The sequence below is a fragment of the Notothenia coriiceps genome, unplaced genomic scaffold (assembly GCF_000735185.1).
Source record: "Notothenia coriiceps isolate Sejong01 unplaced genomic scaffold, NC01 NC01_scaffold00037246, whole genome shotgun sequence".
Lineage (NCBI taxonomy): Eukaryota > Metazoa > Chordata > Actinopteri > Perciformes > Nototheniidae > Notothenia > Notothenia coriiceps.
Genome location: NW_011369947.1, coordinates 14,588,706 through 14,600,127, shown reverse-complemented (window position 1 = coordinate 14,600,127; position 11,422 = coordinate 14,588,706). Strand labels below are relative to the sequence as shown.

The 11,422-nt window shown below is 39.8% G+C and overlaps 1 protein-coding gene and 1 long non-coding RNA gene across 2 annotated transcripts in view; one reads left to right on the top strand and one right to left on the bottom strand.

Annotated features, from left to right (window-relative positions):
- The window catches only part of LOC104966468 (serine palmitoyltransferase 2-like), a 36,945-nt gene extending 28,309 nt beyond the window's left edge, over positions 1 to 8,636 (bottom strand). Inside the window, exons 1-5 of the mRNA XM_010795654.1 lie at positions 8,581 to 8,636; positions 7,557 to 7,686; positions 7,312 to 7,401; positions 7,043 to 7,150; positions 1,408 to 1,479 (exon numbers count right to left, since the gene is read on the bottom strand). Of these exons, the coding sequence (XP_010793956.1) occupies positions 1,408 to 1,479; positions 7,043 to 7,150; positions 7,312 to 7,401; positions 7,557 to 7,607 (321 nt within the window). The 5' untranslated portion in view covers positions 7,608 to 7,686; positions 8,581 to 8,636. The remainder of the gene's footprint in view (positions 1 to 1,407; positions 1,480 to 7,042; positions 7,151 to 7,311; positions 7,402 to 7,556; positions 7,687 to 8,580) is intronic.
- A 1,239-nt stretch (positions 8,637 to 9,875) lies between these two features.
- On the top strand, positions 9,876 to 10,946 carry LOC104965885 (uncharacterized). Its single transcript, XR_800596.1, has 3 exons — positions 9,876 to 9,929; positions 10,206 to 10,308; positions 10,804 to 10,946. It is a non-coding gene; the product is annotated as an uncharacterized lncRNA (long non-coding RNA).
- Positions 10,947 to 11,422: the final 476 nt, after the last annotated feature.

Here is an 11,422-nt window from a genome sequence, read left to right as displayed (position 1 = left end):
TCTTCATATTTAAATGTTTTCAAATATAACTCAACATTCAATAACGTGTTTTAACCACTAGGCGGTGTGGGTTAAAAAAAACAGTGGTGGAGTTAAAACATAATATCAAACATAAGACTATTAACTTTATTGTGAAATTAAAACCGAACGGTAAAGGAAGATAGAGTTCCAGTCTCTCGATCTGAAGCTGATGAACCATGAACCAGTACAGACCTGTGACAGTCGACTGCATGAGGAGCTGGGAAGGTAGTTTCTGAAGATGTTACAAATAACACACATCATACAATGCCTTAGTAACTTTGTATCATTAGTGTAGGACACTTATGTATCTGCTGCACCCCACCTGTCACACAGATACCGCAGGTCCTTCCTTCCTGCAGCGCTCAGACTTTACAACCAGCACTGCCCCTATAGACCCTCCTACACACACNTAAGGGGCCTTTGGCTTTTCTTGCCGGGCGGGGGTGCGGTGCCCCCACAAATAGAATCAAATTCTGTGGGAAACACTGTACACACACCACAACACAGACTATAACACCCCTTGCTGCTAAATACAAACCAACTTTGTGCAATATGTGCAATATATATATATACCATTAATAACTGTAATTTATACCTGGCTGCTAAACCCTTGTTACTGTTACAAGGTATGTATCTTGTATTTTGTAGATGGTGTAACTTGCTGCTGTTAAATACCGTCAAACTATGTGCAATATATACTTTATATACATATGCCATCATTAATAACTGTAATATATACCGGGCTGCTAAATCCTAAGAACTGCTACAGGATTTGATTTGTTTTTGATCTGTATTTTTGAAAATGATGTAACTTTTTTAGCATATTGTTTATTATATTATAACGTAGTACTTTTTTAACGCATGTCAGATATGCAGCACTAAGCTGTCTGTGGCTCTGCTGTAACGCTGCACATCTCCCCTCTGTGGGACTAAAGGGATTCTGATTCTTTCTTTTATATCTATATTATTATTGTAGTTCTATAGGACTACAACATGTGAAATGTTATAGCTGATAATGTATATATAATATATCAGATATTGATGTGTATACACGTTCCTATCTGATATGCAAGTGCTTCAGAATATTGATAGGACTATAAGTGGGAGGTTTGGTGTCGTGCTCCTGAAGGACATTCCTCACTCAGAAGAGGAGAAACAACTCATTTTGAGAAAAGGACCTCTAAACCCTGCTGTTCTCTGGATGATGCCCTCGACGCTCCGTGAAGGCATTTCAGGGTCACTTGTCTAACCTTACTTCGTGCAAGAGACAGTTGTTGTTGTCTCTAAAACGTCCATACGAAGGGCTTTGGTTCAGGAATGAGAAGTCGAGCAGAGGTTTTTGTCCCAGAGGGTTTTTATTATTAAGATACTTTACAGACGTCAGACTCCTCGGGGCTGCTTGAAGTTCATGCCGACGGGCGGCTGCGTCACCTGCAGGTTGGACAGGCCGCCGAAGTCCTGCAGCACACAAAGACAAACACACATCAACTCTCAGCCAGATGAATATATCCATCACCTCCAGACTCTCTGGAGGAAACCACATCAAACACCAGACTTCAGAACGAACACAGATCTAAATGTTTGGGAGCGCCAGGGTCTGATAGGAACAGAGGATCCTTCAGACACGGGAAAGGCTTCCAGCTTCATCTTCCTGTACTATCAATGACCTGGCGACGAGGACACCATGATCACTTTCGATACAGGGTTTGAAAACACAAAGCAAACTTGATCCTTAACACAAAGAAAGAGACATTAATATCTTATTGATAACCAGTTTTCAGGATGGCTACATTTCCAATTTGCTCTCTCTCTGTTAGACTCAATGCAGCTGCTGCGCCGCATTTCCATCCATTAACCTAGATGTAGATATTAGTAGCATTAACAGGTTTGGTTTAATGGATTTTGTGTAAATTCCAGATTTTTAAGATTACATCTGAGATACTGAATACACTCATTGAACTTTAACTAAATAATCAGCTATCTATATCTGGTCAGGTTCAATCTAAGGATACTATTTTAGCGGTTTTAATGTTTTGCATTCACCTCAATGCATGAATATCTGATCTGAACTATTTAAATGTGATGTTTTATACCCTAGGCCTAGATGAGCATTTAATGGCAACTGGATTTCTTCATAGTTACACTACCAGCAGCAGATTAAATATACAACATTAACACTGAAAGATATGACCAGTTCCACACACCTGTCCCGCAGGTAATAGTGTGTTTAACCGGGATGTGAGTCAGCTCGTGAGGAAGCATTGTGAGCACGGAGCTAGCTCTCGGTTAGCCTCCAATGCTAACTAACGGACATGTACATTTCGTAGTATGTTAACCACTTTAGAAAGCCCATTGTCAGACATATTGAACAGCAGAGTTACTAAGTCTTGCCCGGTGAGAGAAGACTTTGAACAATGAGGTTAAATATTGATTTAAATAATGAATGTAAACGCGGGTGTTTCAGCTGCAGTTTCCCCGACACAATAATCACTAATAATCATCTCCGTTAGAGTCATCGCATTTAAATAGTGCAGCTATCGGGTACATCAAACACTCCGGTGTCCGTTCATTATAATATTCAACAATATAAAGCGATTCAAAGCCAGGATTCATTCGGATTACACACGTAGAAGTTTAAAAATCACCCACCATGTTGGATCGGCCTGGTAGAAGAGGACGAGAAGACTTCCGGCGGAAGTTTTAAATCCACAGGCGGAAGAATAAGGGAAACGACCGGCAGCAGCTGCTCCCCCTCCGGCCGGAGGAGGGAACTACAACAACATAAACTACTACTACTACAAAAACAACAACAACAACAACACACACTAACACTACTACTGTTAATAATAATATTACTACTACTACTACTACAACAACAACAACAACAACAGCAACACAAACTAACACTACTACTGCTAATAATAATATTACTACTACTACTACTACTACTAATACTTCTACAACTACAGAATGTGTAAATTAAGCTGACAAAAACACACGCTATTTCCCTAAAACCAGCGCCATATAGATAGAATATATATATATATATATATATATAAAACCACGGCAGGGCAGGAGGAGAACTGGGACCTCGCCACGTAGAATTCTACAAAGAAGGAGGGTTGTTGTTCCCACTAGACCAGCGGTTCCCAACCTTTTTCAACTCAGGCCCACTTAAGAATCAAAAATGTTTTTGCGGCTCACATTCAACCATAAACAATACGGAGGCTAAATAAAGTTCTGATTGGTCAATTCTGAACATGTGACACGTTGTTAATCCAGTAGAACAGACTGCTGTCAAGGACTGTAATGACCGATGCTAAGGACTGTAATGACCGATGCTAAGTACTGTAATGACCGTTGCTAAGGACTGTAATGACCGTTGCTAAGGACTGTAATGACCGTTGCTAAGGACTGTAATGACCGTTGCTAAGGACTGTAATGACGATGCTAAGGACTGTAATGACCGTTGCTAAGGACTGTAATGACCGTTGCTAAGGACTGTAATGACCGATGCTAAGGACTGTAATGACCGTTGCTAAGTACTGTAATGACCGTTGCGAAGTAGGCCTACTGTAATGGCTGTTGCTAGGGAGGATCAAGAAAGACAAAGGAAAAGAGGTTCAAATAAAAATAAAATTCTTAATAATGAAAATGTTTCCACACAAATCATAATGTTTTGCAAATTATTTGGCGGCAAATATTGAATTTACATTTACACCCTTTTATATTTTATTTGGGCTTTTAGATGAAGACCACACAGTTAATAAATACAAGTACTCTTCTGGATAAAATGCATATTTTTAAAAGTCAATCAACGAGTAATCTTAATTTAAGGTGTTTGAAGAGTAGATTATAAATACAATTTATCTTTAAAAATCTTTATTTCTTCTGTTTTTGTCTGAGATGGGAATGTCATCTCCTATATGTTATTGTTGTGTCCATGTTTGTGTCTATAGCCTGTACAAAACATACACATATGCAATACCTTCGCAGACCACAGGTTGGGAACCGCTGCACTAAACAAACAAGTCTAAACATGTCAGAGTTTGAGACGATCAGACAAGAAATCAGAAACTCAGACCTGAAATGATTTATTATTCAGAGAAATTGCAGATTAATTGCAGAAAAACCTTCTCCGTGTTTTCTTTCAGACGGCAAACATGGTGTGTGCTCCGAGAAGAGCAGATTACATTCAGTGGAAACCAGTCAACGCTCCTCAAAGAAAATAAAGTAACAGAGCGACGTCGTGGTTTTCGGTCGAGGCTGAAAAGACTTTATCGGGAAAAACAAAGGAACTCATCAACTATTTCAAATTAGCATTAAACAAAACTGTCCATGTTTTAATTGAATGTCTTTGTGTTGAATACAAAGCTAACATTAATGCCCTGAACGAGATCAATATAATCTAAACTGATTTATGAGCCCGCTGGTGTTTAAAATCTAAACATATGAATCACACACAATAAACAAACATGCAAACACACACACATCCTGTCAGGTGACCATGACATCATTACAGTGCCAACAGACCTGTGCATGGACTCATCTATTATTATATTGTTAGCTGCTTTTTGTCTAACTAAATCCTTATCTATGTGTAACGTATATGTCTGTGGTATTACGACGTCTTCTAGCACTAATTAACTCTTTAATTGTCTTTTGGACACACGCGTATGTTGTGTGCATTAATATATGCTTATATTCTGAGTGTCACTTTGAGAGACACTCAGTCCTTGACTCAAACTAAGATAAACCTGACGTGTATTTTTATTTGTACAAAACTGTATTTGATATAAAAAGGTGGCGCTTCTTTGTACTTTTTTCAGGCGATTTGTAATCTATTCTAGAGAAATCAGGTTTTTTATAGACTTCAAGAAGAGTGTTTTTTAAACCCGATGGAAGTAGATCCAGATGTTTTAGGAGTGAGATAAAGTGTCCCCAGACAGAAGCTGCCCTGAGGAATGGCACAGCTAGCCTTCTTGATATAAAAGCGCCATGACTTTTCTTTTGGTAAATATTATAGGTACATATTGATCTTTGAGACATTTTGTTTTTCCCCACGGTCACCAAGACTTGAAATAACTATGTTCTGAGGAAGAGTCTTGGAGACTGCTTCTCACTGAGGGATTTCAATACATTTCTGAGTGATAACATTTCGTTTTTTCTTTTGTACTTATGGTCTCATAACTCTGTGTACATCCATATGATATGCTGCAGCTTAGCTGCTTGTGAAACAGAACATGTATATCACTTGATTGTGCAGCACAGGGTTCATGTTTTAAAAGCATCTTTACACACAAAAAACCCGGTGAGTGGGGAAGAGTCCTGATTGACGTGGTATGGACCAGTCAGTCAGACGCCTGCAGCTAGTTCAGAACGCAGCTGAACGTCTTCTGACTGGCCACAAAAAGCGTGACCACATCCCCTCAACTCTGGCCTCACTGCACCGGCTTCCAGTTCGGTTCAGAACTGATTTTAAAATCCTTTTATTTGTTTTCAAAGCACTAAATGATCTGGCTCCTCCTATGTAGCTGAACTCCTCCAGCGCTACACCCCAGAGCCTTAAGGTCTGCTGACCAGCTGCTGCTGGTAGTGCCCTAGACCAGGCTCTAAACCCGAGGGCACCGAGCCTTCAGCACTGGCCCCAGGCTCTGGAACACTCTGCCCCTCCATGTGAGGTCGGCCCAGACCCTAGAGGTTTTTAAATCTACTCTTAAGACACACTTCTTCTCTCTGGCCTTCTAGTCAGAGCGGAGCACGACTCCTGACTTTCCCTGTGTTTGATTTTTATTTTTACTGTTGTAATTTATTGTCTTCTGTTTGCTATCACAGTAAAGTGTTTTTATTGCATGTACAGCACTTTGGCTCGACCAAAAATCGTTTTAAAATCTGCTGTATAAATAAAACTTGATTTGATTTGGCTGCCGAGCGTTCCCTCGTAGCAGTTGGCGTCCACCTGATTGGTCAGCAGGATGACGTCAGGCCGTTTTAAATGTCCCTTTAGCCAAAGACTTGTGAAGACAAATAATACCCCTGGTTTACTCTGTGTCAGANNNCCTTGTCTCTCCAATGTTGCTTGTGAGATCTCTACTGCTTTCTCAGGTGTAACACTTTCAACATTTGAGTTATTTGTTCTCTCTTGTGTGTTGCAGCTGGTACTTGGTTTTAACCAGTGCATTTAGAGATGTGCTACTCTTGGCTGTTTCCTGGCGCTCCTTCTCCTTCTTTTTCTGAATTCTTTCTTTTTTTGGCATTGTGCTGCAGAAGTGATGAAAATAATTTCAAATCAAATCAAAGTTTATTTTGTTTGCACAAGTAAGATTAACCTTCAGCTCTATAGCCCAGCAACTAATATATCACCGATTGCTTATACATTAATGATCAATACTTCTTATTATTACNATCAGAAACGTTGCTATCAGAAACAATGCCCGACTGTTTTGGACGTAATATGGTCTGTGTTTACATTAGCATCGCTAACACTCAGAGCTAACCTGTACTCAGTACAGGTTAGCTCTGAGTGTTAGCGATGCTAATGTAAACACAGACCATATTACGTCCAAAACAGTCGGGCATTGTTTCTGATAGCAACGTTTCTGATAGGGCCGTGGGTCCACATTTCAGATATTACGTCATATCGGACGCAAATCTGGATCCGCTCCGTTGTTCCCCCGTTTTTAGAGATTTGGGTACGGAGGAAAAGAGAGAGGGTTTTATTTTCTGACGCTGCGTGAGTTCCCCGACATACCGGGGACACATCTTTATATAAAAGACATCAAAAAGTGTATTTTACATGATAGGTCCCCTTTAAGCTTTGCTTTCTGCCTGTCATGCTTCAACTAACCTTTTTCTTTGGTCCTTGTATGTAATCATTAATATTAAGTTTGCTAAATGAAAAAGCCTTTCATAATTGAATGTGTTTGAGTGCAGCTAATGACCAAATGATAGGACTATAGCTTTGCCCCCCACAAACAAAACAGTGTTCAAATGTAATGCAGTGCAAGTGGAGCATACTCACATTGACTCCAAAGTGTTCAGTGACTCCTCGGCCGTGCTCCCCCAACACACCAAACGACATGCTCTCCTCCAGAAAGATCCGCACCTTGTACCTGTACTTCATCTTCACCTTGAGGTTTAAAAAACACAATCAATAATACATTTGAAGAGATCACGCCATATAAAAACACACTTTCTATGATAGCACGTGACCAGTTTAACAATCATAGAGATACAGGTTACTGTGAAGTACATTGAGCATGCTTAAAGCTCCATGTGTTTTCTATGTACCAGCTGAGGAAGGGGACAGATGTCTGCAGTGTTGATGTACAGACCCTCCACCACAATGAACTTCCGGGTCACTCGAGCTTTACGAGGATTCTGCAACACAAACAAAGTTAGTAAGTGTATGAGACTTTGATAAGAAACACAGTTTATATGACTTCATAACAAACACTGGCTACATTTTCAACATAAAAGCACTATATTTTGACTCCTGAGTCCCGCCCAATAATAATCGTCTCAAACTGAACCACCTTATGGTCCTCCAGCTCCTGCTCCCTCAGCATCCGCTCCAGATCCTCCATGTCGTTGTGTTTGAAGTATTTGATGAAGCTGCGGGACGCCTGCAGACCCTTCTGGATGGCGAAGCAGGCGGCTTCATCCCTGAACACACAACCATGGAGACAACACAGAATAAAAAACACAAATCCAACACGCCACAGTTTCATAGAACCATATGCAACTGTTAGTGTTGTTTCAAGTCGTTTTTTTTATATGCAGGGTTCATACACTTTTTCACCAATGACTTCTCCATGACCTTTACCTACTTTTCCATGACCAAAAAAATTACTCTTTCTCAGCGGTACCACTGAAAATGGTTTATTTTAACATGGAACAGGAAAATAAGGTCTGCATATGAAACATGTTGTGCCTTATCTAAAACAAATCGGCTTACTAGCTTCTACACGCTAAAGCAACTCTAATCTCTCACCAGCAAAACACCTCGTCAGTTAAATGCCATTTTACGTTTCATTGCTATACCATACAGTATTTATTATTATTATAGTATTACTATTTTGGAGATAAAATATAAATTGTATTTGATGCAACTTTAGTTACATTTCCATGACTTTTCCAAAACTTTGGGAAAAATATTGTTTTCCAAAACTTTTACAGGGGATGGAATTAGCTTTTTGAATTTCCATGACTTTTCCAGGTTTTTAATGACCGTAAGAACCCTGTATATGATATATGCTCAACAGCACCCATCCAGTAACCAATAAGAAAAGCATGCTTGTATAGGGTGGTGTAGGGACAAGTGTTTAGTCCTATAGGCCCCTTGTCATGTCTGCCGATATCTGGTTTTCTTATGTCTGTTTGTTTTAATCTGTGTCTATGTTGTTGTCAGTGACGTACTGTCTTAGCTTTTTTAAATGCCTTTGTGATGTGCTGCAACACATTTTCCCCTCGGGGACAAATAAACAAATACTATACTAGTCTGATCACTGAATCCCGTTTTTGTGTAGCTCCATGCATGTTAGCACAGACAGGCCTTACACAAAGATGATGTCGCCCCTCTTGGAGTAGGCAGGGATGGCACTGGCAANGACACACACACACACACACACACACACACACACACACACACACACACACACACACACACCCACACACCCACCCCCACACACACACACACACACACACACACACACACACACGTCAGGCTTATATCACATGAAGGAGTCTCTAAGGATGAGTTTGATCAGTTTCACCTTCTCCATCTGCAGGAAGTCGTCGTCCATCTTAGTTCCTTCAGCTCCCATCAGGCGCTCGTTCAGCAGCTGCAGAGAGGAGCTAACGTTAGCTTAGCATCAATGGGCAGGGGTCAGTATTCACATTTAGCAGCAGTGGGAGGTTATTAGATTATAGTAAACATAAAGTTTGACTAAAATACACAAAATTACTCCAAATCACCCAAAATTACTAACAAAATATACAAAATGACTACAAAACTTTTATTGTTCCACATTCTTCCACATTAACTTAGTTTATTATATATATTTTGTATTGACTTATTTATGATTTAATACATGTTTGTATACATTTGTATTTCCACAGAGAGTTACTGTTATATATGTAATAACACTCAGGGGCATTTTAGCATGTAGCTGCTATAGAGCTCATTTTATCATGTGTTCATAGACCTTTAGGGTGTTTATAACAATTCAGAATATTTCATATATTCATTATAGGTTATTCAAATATAATTGTATAAGCATAAAAGTAATATACTCTCTCTTCACCATTATAATGTGGCATATTTTTAAAGATGTGTTTTAATAATAACTGAATGTATTTGTATACTGTTGGAGGGTTTAATTTACTGCTTTGTATACTTTTTCAAATCTTCCTCCACAATAAATTAGTTTTAGTGGAGAAAAAGTAGAAAGTATTAAAGTACTCAGTAAAGTACTCAGTATCAGTCCAGCAGAGATTTCAGTCATGCTACTGCAGCAACAATAGCCTCATGCTAATGTCAGATAACAGGTAAACACACATTAAAGTGAGGTGTTGTTGTTATGATGCAGAGGTGCAGCAGCAGGCCTCGTGTCGCAGTAAACCTCCAGACACCGGAATAAATGTCCCATAAATAAAACACCAGTCCAATTTGTCCCGGTTTGTCCCGGGTTGTTGTTACCTGGCTCGCTTTGTGGAGCTGCTTCTTCATCCCGGAGACAGACATCTTCCTCCCCGGACACACACACACCTGCATGCAGCGGGGATCAGCGGAGCTCCATCCCGCCTGAGAGGCTCCGTTCCCCGCAGAGTCCCGCAGCTCCGCCCCTCCCTCCGGCTGCACCCCGACCTCATTATTAATGCATTAATATGACAAAGAGTTTATTAAGGTTAAATAATAATAACATGTATTATTTAAATACTATTTTATATAAACTATATGTTTTTTGTAGTTTATTGTTTTTATATAGTATTTTTATATCAAATGTTTAAAGACTTTTTTAACATAAAGTTATATATTCATGATCCAGGATTGCAGGATTTAATGTGTATCTGTTTTTCCCTTGAGTTATTATATTTGCTGTGGCTACAAATAAGTTCATTCTGGTTTGATATTTCTTAAATGACGGTTTTTTCCCCTCATGTACTACATTTCCCATGAGCAGTAGCGCCATGTCTCTATCACGTGACTGTCACGGAACGTCACATGCCAACATGGCGGCGTCTGTCTCCAGCGAGCACTTCGACAGCCTGCAGCTCCTTCTGAAGGTTTTCACATTAAATAATCACATTTATTAACCTTTTTAACATTTGAACTGAAGCTCTATGTGTTGTTTTACATCCCAGCCGTTTGGTGATTCTGATTAATGTGAAAACATGCATTACATTAGCCTGTTAGCGTCAGCAGGATGGAGACTCAGGGTTTAACAACAGGGTTTATTTATCTTTTATATCTTATTATTATGTGGTATTTACCTCCTGTATGTTGTAATACAAAACGGTCTGATTATATTCTATAATCGTGTTGAATTTCGTGTTAATTAAAGACTTGTTTTGTAAGTAAAAGCAGTGTAATAAGTACTAAAGTATAATGTACTTTACTAAAGCATGTCCATGTCCTCCTAACCCTCTGTTACTCTCCACATCTCTCTGACTCGTTGCTTCTTTACATTCATCTGGCAACTCAGAGGCTCACTTTGATTTCTATACTCTATTTAGCACTTTGTATTTTTAAATACACATCTTGTTGTTGTTTCTCCCGAGGCTCCCTCTAAAGACGCAGTGAGAGACGTTTGTGTTCAGAGTCACCGAGGGGGGGGCCGCCGGCTGACAGAGACCACCGCAGAAACACTGAGTATCTCTACTGTACAGGCTGAGCAGGTACACACACACACACACACACACACACACACACACACACACACACACACACACACACACACACACACACACACACACACACACACACACACACACACACACACACACACACACTTTTTGTATTAGTTTGAACTTCCAGGTGCAGCTGCATGTTGGTTTTCATGATGTGTTCTTTAATTTAACGTTCAGGAAGGACTTAGCTGATTTACAGTTTTCATCATACGCATAAAAGCAGCTGTAGCCAGCTTTGGTTGAAGTTGATATGCCGTTACAGATCGAGTGCCCACAAACAACGACTGAACAGAGAAGCAGGCTGTGAAGAAGAGACTGCAGTTTAACTGATTCATTTAGAGGAGATCAGAAGCAGCAACTCAAGAGCTTTGAAGAAATCAAATCATGAAAAACACAACCTGACGATCGATGCCTTTCACGCCACGAGCAGGCAGATAACTCAGATTCAATGTGTGTGTGTGTGTGTGTGTGTGTGTGTGTGTGTGTGTCT